The sequence below is a fragment of the Callospermophilus lateralis genome, chromosome 7 (assembly GCF_048772815.1).
Source record: "Callospermophilus lateralis isolate mCalLat2 chromosome 7, mCalLat2.hap1, whole genome shotgun sequence".
Classification (NCBI taxonomy): Eukaryota; Metazoa; Chordata; class Mammalia; order Rodentia; family Sciuridae; genus Callospermophilus; species Callospermophilus lateralis.
The window spans coordinates 119,111,457-119,127,914 of NC_135311.1; the positions used below are offsets into that span (position 1 = coordinate 119,111,457).

Below are 16,458 nucleotides of genomic sequence, written 5' to 3' on the forward strand. Positions count from 1 at the left end.
TCCACCCTTGCCTAGAATTGACCATAATGTTGCCTGGTTTAAATCTTTCCCATGGCTCCCACTGTCTTCCAGGTGAGGCTTATGTTCTCCCCCATCCAGGCCTCGACCCCTTCTCCATTTCCACTCCTTTCCCTCAAGCCCTCCGTTGCCCAGGCATATCTAATTATTTGAGTTTCTCTGTGACTGCTTGTCTTCGTCCATGCTGTTCCTACTGCCTGGAGCACCCTCACATGCGGGTCCCTACTGAGATAGAAGAAGATAGGCAGTGGAGAGTAGGGAAGGGATGGTAAAGGTCGACGGGAGGGCAGACATGAGAACAGCCATTTAACATGCTCCAACATGTACTTCCGGCCTGCACTCTCGAAAGTGGAACAATTGAAATATCAAGAACCAATCAAGATAACTAGACTGTGGGATATATATATATATATATATATATATATATATAAATAAAAAAAATATTACTCAGCCTTAAAGAAGAATGAAATGATGGCATTTGCTGGTAAATAGATGGAACTGGAGAACGTCATGCTAAGTGAAATAAGCCAATCCCCAAAGAATCAAAGGCCAAATGTTTTCTCTGATATGTGGATGCTAATTCACAATAAGGTGACAGTGGTGGGGAAGAATAGAGGACTAGATAGAGGGGAGCGAAGGGAGGGGAGGGGGCATACGGGCAGGAAGGATAGCTGAATTGGACCTCATGACCCTATGTGCATATATGATTACATGACCTGTGTGACTTTACATCATGTACAACCAGATGAACGGGAAGTTATACTGCATTTATGTATGATGTGTCAAAAATGCATCCTCCTTTGTCATGTATCACTAATTAGAACACCAACAGCAAAAGAACCAATCAGGAAGAGCTCATCAACTTCACGTATGCCTTCCAAAGGAGGAGCTGTAAGACTTAGATGGTGATCTTCCTTCTCTCAGGTGCACTGTGCTTAGTTCTGAGTATTTCTTTCACCTTCCTTTAAAATAAAATTCCTGCTCACTCGCTTCCCTTGTTTGCAGTGTTCATTCTTTGACTCTGGGGAACATGAACTTGATCCTGACTCCTTCCGGAAGACTCCCAGTCTTTCAGGTGTTTGCTCAGATGTCACTTTTCCCAGCAATCTGCTCGCTCGCTGCCCCTGGGTTAGGTGTACCTGTGTGTGCTCAGTGGCTCAGGTACTGCCTGTGGTTCATTGCTGCTGTTATTGTTTTTTTTTTTTTTTTTAAATTGTGGTTAAAACATAAAATTTGCCATCTTAAAAATTTTAATTGCACCAGGAACAAAATTATAGGTTCCTGCCTATAATCCCAGTAGTTAGGGAAGCTGAGGCAGGAGGATCCCAAGTTCAAAGTCAGCCTCAGCAATTTAGCAAGTCCCTAAGCAACTGAGTGAGAACCTGTCTCAAAATTAAAAAAAAAAAAAAAATAAGAGGAGCTGGGGATGTAGCTCAGTGGTTAAGTCTCCCATCCTCCACCCTAGGCTTCAATCCCTGGTACCAAAAAAAAAAAAAAAAAAAAAAAAAAATCACATTCCAATGATATTGAGTATATTCACATTGTTGTGCAACAGATCTCCAGATCCTTTCATTTTGCAAGATTGAAATTCTATACTCATCAAACAACTCCTTTTTCTTTATACTGCTCCCATTAGATTGTGAGCCCCTTGAGGGCAGGTGGCCAGGTCTCACTTATATCCCAGCACGTAGCAGCACACCACACAACAGATATATACTGAGCACCTCCCAGGTGCAGTGGCATTGTCCTAGACACTCTCCTAGACACTGGAGACTCAACAGGGGAGCCACACAAATGCCCGTCCTTAAGGAGTTCACATTCTGGTTGGGGGATGACAAACAAATAAAATTGGGACATGTTAGTGATCTGTGCTATGGGTCAGGTAAAAAGGTTTGAAAGTGCAAGGTTGGCCAGTTTCACCCTCAGAAGAGAGGAGAGATTTGCACTAAGTAGCAGACATGGGAGGTGAGCTATGAAGGAAGAGAGGAAGCGCTGTGGCTCTTTGGGGAACTGAACATGCAAAAGCCCCGAGGCAGGAGATTGTCCTGCTTGAGGAAGAGCCAAGATGTGGTTGGAGTGGGTGAGCAAGGAGAGGTGAGGACAGAAAAGCACTTGTGGGATGGAGGAAGTGGAGGGTTAGGGTTGGGCAGATATTGTAGGCCTTGCGTAAATAAGAGGCCTTTGTAGGTTTTATCTAGCTTAGATTTTGACAGGATCCCCCTGGCTACAGGGCTAGGAAGAGACTATGAGGGTGGGTGGCAAATAGACATCTCCCACTCTCTGCCCAGCGTGGAGCTTGGTCAGCTGGCCTCCAATAGCTAGTACTTTCAGGTCTGCTTCTGCTGTCCAGGTGGCCCAGTGCTTCTTGGGCTGAGCTTGGGCAATAATGGAGCCCTGGGGTGGTTGAGGGCCCAGGCATTTCTGCCTAGTGCAGGACGCCTCAAGGCCAGTCTTAGCTTCAGAACTCCTGTGGTGGATCTTGTGGCTCTATCCTGCTCTCCCTTTCCCATCTGCAGGGGTAACTCCCCAGCACTCTCTCTGCACTCCCCACCTCTTCTCAGAGTCTGCCTCCCAGAGTCGGGGCAGGCAGCAGAGAGGTGGAAGCCACAATCTAGGTGAGAGGTGACAGGGTGTCTTAGTCAGGTAGGTCCCTATAACAGAGTTCCCGAGCCTGGGCAGCTGGAACAAAGCCACTTCTTTCCCACAAATCTGGAGATTGGAAATCTGAGATCGGGTACCAGCATGGTCAGGTTCTTGGTGAGGCCCCTCTTCATGGTTTGCAGATGGTGACCTTCTCATTGGATCCTCTCTCGTGATAAGGGCACTAAACTCACTCAAGAGGGCTCCACCTTCATGACCTGATCATCTCCCAAAGTCCCTACTGCTTAATACATCACACTGGAGGACAGGATTTCAAATAGGGCATTGGGGGAGAGTGTAGTAGTTCGGTCCATACAAGGGATTTTGACCAGGGTGAATGCAGACAAAATGATCTCCTGTTTACCTTGGGCTGCAGGGTGGCCGTGACTGTGTGCAGTAGATGTGAACTTACAAGACTATGTGCCATCTCCATCCATCATATGCACAATTCAGGGAGACTTGCAGTGAATCCTGGTATGGTGGGGAACAGGGAGGTAGAGGTGTATTCTCAGAAGAGAACACCAAAAGGGATATGAGAGCCACCTTGTGGTGACAGCGAGTCCCTTGTGGGGATTCTGGTGAACAGTAGCTGGATGAAATCAGTGAGCGGCTTTGCTCAGAACAGCTCTCAGGCCAAAGATGGGATGTGCAGAGCTGGAATGTTCCTTCCTTTGTGGTCTTGGCCTGCATCCTGGAGAAATGTGGCCAGGACTGCAAGTTCAGCCCATGTCGAGCCCTCAGGTCCCACTCAGAGGGCCAATTATGTTTTCTGGTTGCTTTGACTTCCAGGCCACCCTTGACCAGGCAACTGGAACCACCCAGGAAGATACTGGAATGCACAGCAGCACGTAGGCGAAGATCACGCCTCTCAGAGACTTTATGACCCTCTAGTCCTGACCTACCATGTAGCCTGAGCATCAGGCAGAGATGTTCCTGAGCACTGGCACACACAGGTATTTATGAGACACATCATGCTTATGTTTCATCTACAGTGTTTCCTTTGATCCCTATAACAATTCTACTGGTATGCACTGTCCCTAGTGCTGTGTTGAGTAAAGTCCCCCAGACACTGAGAGCTACTCTCCACCCTGCTGTGCCTGGGAGCTTGACCTGTATTGGCTGTTTCAAAGGCTCCCTTCCCCTCTGATGTCTCCTGGGTCAGTGGGAGCCACTGGCAGGCGAACAGGAGGTGGGAGAGCAGGAGGGATTTGTCTGGTTGCTGTCGTGGGATGCATCTCTTAGCTGCTGGCTGATGTTACCCTGCTGCTAGCCCCAAGGTACTGCAGTATCCCTTGGGGGTTCCCTTAATCATGTCCACACCTTTGAAAACAGTCTTTCTTGGAAACTCCTTAAAGCTACCATCTGTTTTCTGCTGGGACCCAGTTCCTTTTTGTATGGATGCCAAGACTGAGGTCCTGAGAGCTCAGTCCAAGGTTAATTAGGGCGGTGAACCTGTGCTTGAGAAGCGGTAACGATCAGTCCTGGGAGTGTGGTGAACGGTGTAAAGGGCCCAGCCCTGGGCCCTTTAAACTCAGCTGGCTCATCCGCCTGCCAGGGCCACATGGGACAGCAAAGGTGAGCCACAGCCTGTCTCCACAGTGCCCTGGCCTCTGCTTGCACTGGCTCTGGCTTTTCTGGCTCCTGACCTTGGCCTTGATGGTCACTAAATGTTCCTCTGGGGTGGTTTAATCCTTGTACCCCCTTTTGCTTCCCATTCTGGTCTGGCCTGGGATGTTGGTGTCCTCTGAATGCCTGGTCAGTCAATGTGGAAGTGGGGCTGTGAGCCATCTGACGGGGGCCAGAGTAGGTGAGTTTGTTTCTGTGTCCCTCAGGCTCTGAGCCCCTTGGGCTTGGGTCCTACTCCTCTGTGCAGTCTCAGAGTCCTGGTAAGGTCTGGTGTGGGGAAAATGGAAGGGGCTGGCTTGGACTGCATGCAGGCTACGTGGCCTGTTATGAGTGTGAACAGCAGGGATTGTGTGTACTCAGGGTGCGGACACAGGTTGTGATGGCAGTGATTGGGTGACAAGGGAGGAGGGAGTGTGGTTCGCCTAATGAAAAGCACAGTGATTGTGTATCTTCAGGGCAGAGTCTAATTCTGAAGGTTAGAGGAGCGGTTGTAGAGGGAGGACAGCGCCCTCTTGTGTCCATGGTTAGAATACCAACATGTGTATCATGTTCCCTGGCTCCAGCCTGTCAACCCCAGCTCTACCTGACCCCAGCCATCTCCACCCTAACTTTACCCACCAGCCACGCGGCTCTTCCCTGCTGTCAGGGAGCTGTGAGTGGCAGTACCAAGCATGGAGCCAATCTGTATAAAACACAGCTTTATTGGTTTCAAGGAGCTGCCTTGCGGGTGTTCCTACTGTCACATCCACCTGAGCTCCTGGGGACAGAGGGTACCAGGCTGAACACCTGGGGTGGGGAGGAAGACAAGAGCACCACTGACTGAGGCTGGGGGAAGGTTTGGGGGCAGGGGGCTGCTGCTGAGGCAGGAGGGTCCCTGGGTGTCTAGAACTATTGCCTCTTCCCACACCCCCCTGCAGATTTCCTGTGCTGGAGGAGACCTTCCCACCTATGGAGCCTGGTGCACCCAGCCTGGGGCAAACATCTCTCCTCTGGCGGCACCCAGGCCACAGTCTCTCCGCTGGGAGCATGCTATACCCTTAGGGAAGCCTGGCTTGACTGTCCCCTTAGGGGTCAGGAAGGAGCCCCGCTCCCCGGCATGCTTATATTAGATTCATTTGCTTGTTTAAATGTCTTCCTCCTCCGTGGGGGTGTGCAGTGTGAGCTACATCCAGGTGGACAGCACAGCACCCAGCAGCAAAAATAACTGCCCCAAATGAAACTGGAGAGCTTGGTGAGTTCAAAGTGGGAGTTCCCAGCACCTACAGGACCTCTTCACCATGCAACCCCTCTCACCTCGCCCCCAGACGAGGTCAGACAGGGGTCAGTTTCGGTGCCGAAGCCTGCAGCGTGTCATCGTCTGGGTTGGGACCCAGCTCTCCGGCCTCCACCAACTTGTGGTGGCAGCGGCAGGTGGAGGCCCGGCTGCTGGAGGATGGGAGGCCCCTTGTGGATTTGTCCTTGTGCAGGCCTCGCAGGACCCTGTGGAAGATGAGGTAGCAGATCTCACAGATGGTGAGTACGATGCAGACGGCGGAGGCACCCACCATGAAGTAGGTGAAGACCTTCTTCTCGGTGGGCCGCGCGATGTAGCAGTCCACGGTGTTGGGGCAGGGCGCCACGCTGACACACTGCACCAGGCGCGGCATGCCGAAGCCATGCCAGAGCGTGTGCAGCACGTACAGGAAGAGGAACTCGATGATGAGCTTGAAGATGAGACTGAACAGGTAGGTCCACCACAGGCCCCCGTGCTTCTTGCCGGTGTTGCTGTACAGCTTGGCACACTGGTCCCCGTGCTTCTGGCGGTGCCGCCGCTCCCGCTCCTCCCGGTAGGCGACGTGCAGGATGACCAGCAGCGAGGGGCAGGTGACGAAGATGAGCTGCAGGGCCCACAGGCGGATGTTGGAGATGGGAAAGAAGTAGTCATAACACACGTTGGTGCAGCCGGGCTGCTTGGTGTTGCAGTCAAAGTCCTTCTGCTCGTCCCCCCAGACGCGCTCTGCGGCCACCACGTACACCAGCACCCGGAAGACGAATACCACCGACAGCCAGATGCGCCCAAATGCTGTGGAGTACTTGTTCACACCACTCAGGAGACCCTGGAGCGTCTTCCAGTCCATGGTGCCTGGTGGGGACAAGGGGGACTGTGCCCACCTGAGGGAATGATTGGAAAAACTGTCATGTTAATGAATCAGTCACATTTATTGAACATTTACTAGGTGCCAGGCATTGTTCTGAGTTCTTTATGTAGACAGACAAGTTCAATCATCACAGTGTTCCTTTGAGATTGGGACTATTATTCCTCCCATGTTATTCCTCCCTTTCCAATAGGAAACTGAGATACAATGAGAAGTAACCTGCTCACAGTCAGAGCTAGTAAGCCAGCAGAAGGGAATGTGTGCTTGTTGCTAACAGTGACCATTCACTGAGCATTTACTATGAGCCACGTATGAAGCTAACCACCCCGTGTGCAGAAGCTCACTTAATCCTATAATGACCCCACGGGGCAGATAGACTCTGCTCCCCATTTACAGATGAAAAGCTGATAATCAAATGACATAAAATTGCAAGGCACACACTACAAGGTAAATGTTCATGAAATGCCAGCTATTTATTACTGTGAATTCCCGAGAGGTCAAGTCCCTCACTTAAGCCTGACTCAAGGCCAGGCTGTCCTGCTAGGGCCTGTGCTCTCCACCTTTCCCCTCCCTCTGTGCTGCACACCTGCCTGTCACCTTGTCCATGCCTTCACATCAGCCTGTGAAGTTGGGGTTTATGAGCCCCAATCTCTAGAGAGGAAACGAAGTCTGGGAGAGGAGCCAGAGCCTCCAAGTTCTCCTGGCCAGCGGTTAGTGACGATGGGAACCATTTTGGGTTGCGTGCACATGGAGGGTTATGGCTTTGCTCCTGGAAGGTCACCAGATCCAGGGACTCTGTAGAGACAATCCCCTCCTCCCCATGCTGGGCCTGGGGAAGTCGCGGCCACCCTGAGCCGTGCTGGTTGCCAGGGCTTTGTGGTGAGGAGGTGTGCTTTGGTCTGTCCTTAAATCACACATCCTTCTCCCAGCCCTGGAGTGACTCACAGGGTGGGGCTGGGTGAGTCACTGAGTGTACCTTGTATTGGTGGCGCGCTGCCATGGGTGTGAGAGCAGACACCTCTTCAGGTGCTTGTGTGGACCTGCGTGCACATGTGAGCGCCCTGGAGCTGGGCCTGTGCTCTGAGCATGTGTGGGCCACTGCCTTGCTCTGAGCCACCGTCACTCTCGGCCACCTCACTGGCCTTGAGGCTACTGCTTGTGCGCCCCTGAGTCCATTCAGTCACACTCATGCCACCTGCTTAGGACCCCCACTAGCTTCTCACTGTTTAGAACTGAACCCCAGATTCTACATCTTCACTGTCTTCTCCCACTCGCTTGCTCTGCCTCTCCCTGCTCCAGCTGCACTGAGGCCTCTGGCCTTTACATTGATTCCTCTGCTTTGGAATGCTCTTCCTCCAGAACCCCACATAGCTGGGCCCTTCTCATTTACCTCTGTTCAAACATTAGGACCTCTAAGGACTACCTTGGATCTGAACCTGTCTCCAGTCGCTCTGCTCCTGCCCCCTTTCTTTTCTTCACAGTTCTTAATCACCATTTGAAATTCAAGTATTTATCATTTTTTTGTTCATATTTATTGTCTGGCGCCCCAATTAAAATGTCAACTCCATTTTGTTCAGGGCTTCATATTTAGTGCCTAGTGCCTGGCATATAGTAGGCACTCACTAAATGCTCCATGGGCAAACAAGTGAATGCTGAGTTCTCAGAGAAGGGGTGGGAAGGCTCAGCAGGAGCTGCGTGGGCCTGGACAGGAGAGAGGGAGGGTGCGGACTCCTTCCCTACAACACCCTCCTGACCGCCTGCCCCTTGGAAGCACAATCTCCCACAGCTGGGGTGACTGGGAAGACCTCAAATCTGGAGACTCATCTCTGTGCCCCATCCCATGGCCCCAAGCCTGGCCTTTGGGGAGGACTGTGAACCATGCAGTGACCATAAAGTCCTGCCTGCAATCAGACCTCAGCTCTGCCATTTACTAGCTGAAAGCTGCCCAAGAGTTCTCTAATGTAACTGGTTTCTTTACCTCCAAAGGAAAGAAGTCCTATTTTCTTGGACTGTTGTAAGAATCCCAAGAGAAGGTTCCCTCCCTGATCCCCACTCACCTGGGGAGAGTTCAGGAGGCTGAGGTGGAGAGGGGAGCATCACCTGCTAGCCCGGGAGAAGAGGAGCCCCAAGAGCTGCTTCCACCTGAAGCCCTCCACCGCTGCCTCCACCTTCACCTTCCAGGTGCTCAGGCCCAGTGCCGGCCCAGTCCCGCCTGCCAGACACTCCCGAGGGAGGGACTCATGGGGAAAGAATTTCCCTCTCAGACCGCGCTGTGGACTGGCGGATCCGGTTCTGGACCCCTGCAGTCCTCCACCACTAGCTCCCAGCACAGTCTACTGAGTGCCGGGGATGGGACCGCGCCCAGCTTTTGCTGGCCACCCCTACAATGCCCTGCAAAGACAGAAGCCCCTTCCCTTCCCACCGTTTCCCTTCATCCCGGGCAGCTCAGGAGCTTGTGGTTCTGGGGTGGTGGTGTTAGTCCAGGAACCTTCCAGCCGCTGGAACGGTCACCCCGCCAAGAACCGAGGGGCGAGCAGGCGGAGGCAGGCTGGGGTGTCTCTCCCTCTGCCGCCTGTTCGCGTCCTGCCCCCAGCCCCGCCGCAGGGGAGCGCACGGGAGCACTCGCACCCCCGGGGACCGCCCCTGTCTCGCTCTTACCGTCAGCAGCTCGGCCACCTGGGGGCCTGGCCCCGCGTCCCCGAGGCCCGCAGCAGAGGAGGCCCGAGGCAGGACCAGCGCAGCTCTGAGGTCTCGGAGGCGCGCGGCGGGCTGACCCGGGTGGGCGGGGAGGGAGGGTCCGGGGTCGAGGAGGGAGGGTCCGGGGTCGAGGAGGGAGGGTCCAAGGTCGAGGAGGGAGGGTCCAGGGTCGGGGGCGGAGTCCCAGACGCCCGTGGCGGCCCGGGGTTCTAATCCCTGCGCCGCACGCGCCCCGGGCACGCTCCCGAGGAGCTCGCGGCTCGGCCCAGCCTCGGTTTGCTCACCCGTGGAATGGGGGCGTCGGTGGCCATGGGCAGGGCTGTGGCAAAGGCGCCAATGAGATTCGAGGCGTGAGGCCCTCGGCAAACTGTTAAGCGCCGCGGCCGTGGGACACGCTGCAATCTTGACTCGCCCCCGCGCGGTACCACGGATTCTGTGCCAGTGCCCTGCCCATCCTGGTCCCCGCCCGGCGCAAGGCCCCAACCCTGCGTGAGGACACTCCAGGAAGCCGGCCCCCGCCTCCCCCGGCACCCCCCCCCCCATGACAGCGTGGACGGAGCCAGGTGCACTTTGGGGGGCCACAGTGGGGCCAGACTGTGCCCTCGACGGAAGGGCTGCGGGGAGACCTATGCCTGCAAGGGAGAAGTGAGGGGTGAAGGCGGGATGGAGAGGTCTTTGCCTGGAGTTACGTCAAGGGGCAGAGCCTGTCCCGGGTCAGACCTGCGCCCTGCACCCTCTGGTGAGAGTCAGGGGCCTGTGGCTGGGTGGCCCCTGGCCTGGGCTCTGGGAACAAAGATGCTTTTCTTATTGACTTATTGCTATGATGAGGAACCTAACAAGAGCCCATGATGTCCCAGACTCCTTGGGAACCCCCTGGCTTACGGACTCCGGGAATCCCTGAATCTTAGTCACCCTTAGTCACCCTCAGGCCTGAGTCCTCCCTGTTTGGACAGAGATGGCTGCCACTGTGGGAACGGCACATCGCATTTGTCCCGGATTTGCACTGGTTTATGCCTGCGGTCCTGGCATAATGAACAGCACCACTTTGTAATTAAAAAAATGGCCCCTGGGCTGGGGAAGTGGCAGACTGCTTGCTTGGCCTGCATGAAGCCCTGGGTCCCATGGTCAGCACCGGAAAACAAAAACAAAACAAAACAGGAAAAAACCCTCCTAAGTAATGCATCAACTATGGTTCCCCTGCCACTACTCATTTTGTGAGAGATCTACCCTAAATTGGCGGCCCGGAAACATCTCTGTGCCAGGCTCTGCCCCACAGGCCTTATTTCATCCTCTCATGCACACGAGGCAGGTGTGATTCTTCCTGCTTCTGTGAGCGAGAAAACTGACACACAGAGAAGTTGGGTGAGTTGCTCAGGGTCACACTGATAATAAGTAACAGAGCCAGCTTGGGGGTCTCAGCAGGGTTAAGTACCTGTATATAGGGCACAGCTATAGGGCAGAGGCCACCTTTTACTTGCTGTGGCCATTACCCTTGAAAATCTCTGCTGAGATCCGACAGTGGCTGGCCTGGGTGGTTCTGTGCGGATGTGTTTGAGGGTGTGTGGGTGTGATGGTGGGGGTACCATGACTTTGCCACCTGCTGCCTGTCTCCTGTTGCTTTGCTCCGTGTGGAAGCTTGCTTCCCACCTCCTTACCTCCTATCCCCGTTCCAACTCATCGGAACAATGTTCCTGTCCCTACTGCATTACTAAAAACAGCTTGTCAAGGCCACCATGAATCTCCATGATGCCAACCCTGACAGCCATGTCTCAGTCTCCATCTTCTTCGACCTTCAGAAGCACCTGAAAAAACTGGCCCCTCCTTTCTTCTCAGAGCATTTTCTTTCCCGGGCTTCCTTGACACCCATTCCTATGTCCTCACACCTGGGAACCTTCATGTCCTGGGCTCTAGGTAGGCAAGTCCCAGGACCCTTCTCTCTCTCAGGTGAGCTCTGGGGACTTTAACTCCCATTTGTTCACTGACAATGTGAATGTTTCCAGGGCCAGACCTGAGTGGCGATGGCTGCCTACCTCATGTTTTTCCTTCCTGAGTCATCTGTGCGCCTTCAACTATGGAGACAGCCTTCATTTAATCTATGGAAGGATGCCAGGAAGGTAATTGGGCACTTTGCTTTTTTCATTTGAAAAATATTGGACATTTCCCCTACCCGTAGGTAAAGAGCAGATTCCCCTCCTCCTCCTCCTCCTCCTTTTTATAAAAGAACTAAATAGTATATTTTCGATAATCTATTTAATCAATCCTCTTTTAATTAAAACTAAGGCTGTTTTAGTCTTCCTTTCTATCTCAAACATCATTGCAACAAATATCCTTGAATACATATTATTAAATTCATTAAAAATTTTGTTTATAGGATACTTTCCTAGCAGTGGAACTTTTGGGTTAAAGGTGTATGCTCATTTAAAAATTTGGACATGAGAATTCTTGTTTCTCTATACCCTTGTCATGTAGTGTTCCCAAACTTTACGATCATTGCCAGTGTTACTTCATTATTACTTTTATTTTACATTTCTCTTATCATGGAGTGAGATTGAGCATCTTTTCATACATTTAAAAGCCATTTTCGTGTGAATTGTTCTTTGTCCATTTATAATTAGATGGTTGCCTTTTTATTATTGATTTTCTAGGAGCTCTTTATATATTAAGGAAACCAGTCCTCTGTCTGAAATAGGAATAGAATTTCCCCTCTCCAGTTTGACATTTGCATTTTAAGTTATATACGGAGTTTTTTTTCAAGCAGAATTAAACATTTTTATGTAGTCAAATACATTAATCTTTTTTTTTTAATGCCCTCTGGGTTTGGTCTTATTTAGAAATGCCTTTGCCACTCTGAGAATATTTAAATAAAAATGTCTCCCATGGTTTCTTCTAGTGATATAAACCACATCATGTCACTCCCTATGAAAACCTTGCAGTGACTTCTCATTACCTTTAGATTAGTACCCACTCTCCTGAGGTTGGCCTATAAGGTTGCAAATGACCTAGTCTCCCCTCACCTCCGGTCACACGCCATCCCTTTGATCCTGACTCTCCAGTCTCGGTGGCCTTCTTTCTGTTCCTCCAACAAGCTGTGCTGCCCTTTGCCTTTGCTCTTCTCTCGGCCTGGACTGTGCGTTCCCGACTCTGGACCGGGCAGGTTCCTCTGGTCACCCTGTCCAAAGCCTCCTCACCCCTTCCTCAGCACTGCCCCAGCAGGCGCTCTTCCCAGTGTCAGGGCTCAGGTCGCTGCGGCCTCTCCCAGGCCTTGGGGTGCGGCAGACACTGTTCCTATTTGTAAAGTAAATGCCGGGTGCGCAGAAGGTTGAGTGTGGGGGAGACGGTGTGCTTCTGGGGTTAGTGTGGACGGCATGAGTGGGTGTGTTTGGATGTGTGTGGTTGGGAGGTTATGTGTGTGTGTGTGTGGCTGTGTGTGAGGCGGTGGTGTGTAGGGTGTGTGTGTGTGTCTGTGTGTGTGCATGCGCACTTGGGTCACTCTGCTCTAGTGACCTGGTGACTTCACTGCATAGGTCCTGTTAATCTGACCCTGCCAGAGGCTGCCCTTTCCTCCTGTGATCAGGAGGTACCTCCAAATCTGGCCTTTGCTTTTTGGGGAAATGAGCAGGGAGAGCTCCCCATTCCTCAGAAAGGCTCTGAGGATTTGAAGTCCTTGAAGCCTCACCCTAGATTTCTGCTCCTTGAGAAGGGGACTGTGTGGGAGGCCATCTAGGCCATCCCCCTGCCTCAGGGCAAGATTGTGTTGCGCCAGGGCTTGGCAGCTGCCTCTGCCACCTCCACGCCCCTTAGGCCATACACCTGCCATCTGGGGGTGGTAGGCCCTAAGCCACTGCATCTCTTCCGGCCCAGGCCCCTGGTCCAGTCTCGTCTTTCTCCCAGGCTGCCCCTCGGTCTTTGCCCTGGCCTTGGGCAGGGGTTTCCAGGATGGGCAGGACCTCCCCTGGGGTTGCCCTTGTGTTCCTACATCGGCAGCAGAAGCCTGAAGACTGCTTGATCCCTTGGTCAGAGAGATGGGACAGGGAGAAGCCACCAGGAAGTCAGGTGTGAAGGGATGCGGCTGTCTACTCCTGCCTGGGGTGGCAGACGGGAGGAAGCCAAGTCCCAGGACCCAGGCTAGAATGTGCTTTTCTTCCAGGACACCCCGTGTTGCTTGAGACATCTGCATCCACAGAACTGTGGACGTAATGGACAGATTACTGAGTTGCTGTCTGGATTCTACAAGTTCATCCACCCTGCTGGCCACCTCTTCTCTCCACCGCCATCAGCCTTTTGCTCTGTACTGGATCTTCCTCGTTTCCCTGCTACAGGAAGCATCTTCTCACACACATCCCTCCTTGGCCCTATTTCTTCTTCTGGTGTCTGTTCATTTCTTCATTGAAAAATTCCTCAAAAGAGTGGCTGTGATTCATCATCTCCGTTTCTCTCCCCTTCTTATGCTCTCTTGAAGTTATTCTAGTTAGGTTTTTGCTTTCCATACTCTACGCCCCAGCTCTGTGCAGTGGCATGCACTTGTAATCCCAGTAACTTGGGAGGCTGAGACAGGAGGATCAAAAGTTCAAGACCAGCCTCGGCAACTTAGGGAGACCCTGTCTCAAAATAAAAAAATCAAAAGGCCTGGGGATATGGCTTGGCAATAAAGCATGCCTGGGTTCAATATCCAGTTCCCCAGTACAAAACAAAACAAGATAACCCTATAACATCCTCCAGAAGATCCTGACCTGCCCTCCTCCAGGAAGCGAGTTTTGACTAAGCCTCATGCTCTTGTCGAGACATGGCTAAATCCCATGGTCAGGTCCTCATCCTTCCCTGGATTCTTAGCAGCATGGAATGAAGCTGGTTCCTCTCTCCCTCAGCTGCTTTGGCTTCTAGGACATCCCACTCCCCTGACTTTCCCCTCTTCCTTTCTCAGTCTCCATATCTCCCCAACTTCTAAGTATTGGGGCATCCTTGGGCTTGGTCCTTGGACTCCTCCTCTTCTCTGTCTTCACTTACTCTCTTGGTAATGCCAACCAGTATCAGGCTTTGAAACACCAAAACTCGGGGGACAACTCCTGGACACTGGTCCCCAGCTCAGGCTGTTTCCATTCTCAGGTATCCAGTCACTAAGTGACTTTCCCTATGGATGCTCAGTGGGAAACACACCTTACGGTGTCCCAAGTTAAGCTCTCTACTTAGAAAGTTGTCAGACTTAGAAGCAAAGCCAAGCCAAATCCCAAACCAAAGAGGCAAAGATCAACACGCTGGGTTAAATTTGAATTTTAGCTTGTACGTGGGACATGCTTGTATTAAAACAATCTCATACTGTTTAGGTGACGTCTGTTTATCTGGCCATGAACTCCTTCGCTTCTCCCCCAGGAGTCTCTTCTCACTTGGCTCTTCCAGTAAGTGGGCATTTTTACTCACCTACTTGTTTAGGCCCCAGACCATGAATAAAGTCATTGCCCACCCTCTTTTCAATTACCCAACATTCAATGGGTGGAATTTTGGTGCTGCTTTCAAAACATTTTCAGAATCTGACCAAACTGTTCCATCCTTTTGGGTTTGTACCCAGGAGTGGACTTGCAGGGTCCTGTATCATCTCCGTGTTGCCCTGGTAACATTAAGCATAAGCCGTATCTTTCTTGGATTAATCCATGACCGGATCACCCCTGGGTTGATCCAATAGTCTCATAACTTGCTCCCCCAACTTTCGTCCTTGTCCCCGTTCATTTATTATAATGCAATCTCCTGAAGGGCTGGGCATGTTTTTGTTCAAAATGCCCCCCGCCCCCCACCCCTGCTCCCCTGCTCACTCAGACTGACAGCTAACAGCATCAGGGTGGTCTGTAGGACCCTATGCATGCAGGCCTGCCAGGCCTCATCTGCACACTCCTTCCCTCCTCTCCTGGCTCACTGGCGTCCTGGCGGCCACGGATGAACAGCAGTGGACGTACTCTTTGTCTGGAGCAGCCTGGCCGACCTGCCCTGGCCTTCCTATCTGGAGTTGTAGTCCCTGCTCCAGCTCATGGCAGCTGTTGAATCAGTCCCCCTCTAGCTTAGCGCCCCATCTCCAGGGTTTCTCCCTGACCACCTGCTCTTCTTCCGGAAGCCTTCGGTGACCATGCCTCCTTTGCCCCCTCCTTCCCTCTACCAGGCGGAAATCCCAGGGGGCTGAGTGGCTGGCTGGAGTCCATCTGTTCATCCAGCCTCTGCTCCCTCTGGGTTAGCGGTGGGGGATGGAGGGCTCTTTGCTTGGCCTGTGCTTCGCGTGGCCAGAGTGTGGGACATCAGGATGGCTGGGGAAGCCAGCGGGGGGTGAAGTGTGTACAGCAGGCCTTGACGCTAGCCTGTCACCTCAGTGTGGGAGCTTCCTGGAGCTTCTGGAGCCTCGATCCTGGCCAAGGAAGGAAGGGACACTGGACATCACAGAGGAGAGGCTTGGTTGGGTCTGGGTTGCAGGGATGTGTTTTTTGTGATCACTGTCCCTACACATGGGAGAGGTCCTGACCTCAGCAGCGGAGAACTGGCTTGCCAAGGCTAAGCTGGGAAGTGTGGGTGAAGGAGCAGGTTGGGAGGGAAAGAGAAAACGGGGGTCAAAGGGAGGGTCACTGTGCCTGGAGTTGGCTCAATGACTTGTCGTGAAATTCTGGTGCAGCCATTTTGATCAGGTCTTTGGGACATTCTGACGCAGTCCTGAAAAGACCCTTTTGGTCATGGTGTTACGCGCACAATAGACAGCTTCACCTCCCCACCCCCATCCCTGAGCCTCACCCAATTTCCCACACTTAGCCCATCCCGGAGCCTCAGGGGTGGGGTGCGGCTCTGGGCTGGCTGCCTTCACAGAGCCAAATTGTCTTCTGTACCCTCAGTGTTGCCCGTGTGAATGTGACATGGCGTAGTCTTTGTGGAAAACTGTTTGGCAGTTCTTCAAAAAGTGAATCAGAATTACCACCTGAGACAGCGAGCCCACTCCTGGGTATACACCCAAGAGGATCAAGCGGAGGGACTCAAATACTGGGCTTGAATGTTCCTCGCAGCAGCACTCACAATAGACAAGAGGTGGAGACGACCCAAATGTCCACCAGGAATGAGAGGATAAACACGATGTGGTCTAAACCCTCGTGGGACTCTGTTCAACCATAAACAGGAATAGAGTTCTACAACAGGGATGGATCTTGAGAATATTATGATAAGTGACATGGACCACATGCCAGAGGATAAATGTTGTATGACTCCACTTTTGTGAAATATTGAGTGGGCAAACTCATAGGTACAGGAAGGAGGTGAGAGGTGACCAGGGACTAGGGTGAGGGGTGAGTGGGGGTTAATGCTGAATGGCTACGGAGTCTTC

General features: G+C 52.4%; 1 protein-coding gene across 1 annotated transcript; it reads right to left on the reverse strand.

Annotated features, from left to right (window-relative positions):
* Positions 1-5,594: 5,594 nt before the first annotated feature.
* On the reverse strand, positions 5,595-6,401 carry Gjb3 (gap junction protein beta 3). The gene has a single exon (XM_076862993.1). It carries the CDS (start codon positions 6,399-6,401, stop codon positions 5,595-5,597), a length of 807 nt encoding a protein of 268 aa, XP_076719108.1.
* Between the last annotated feature and the right edge of the window lie 10,057 nt (positions 6,402-16,458).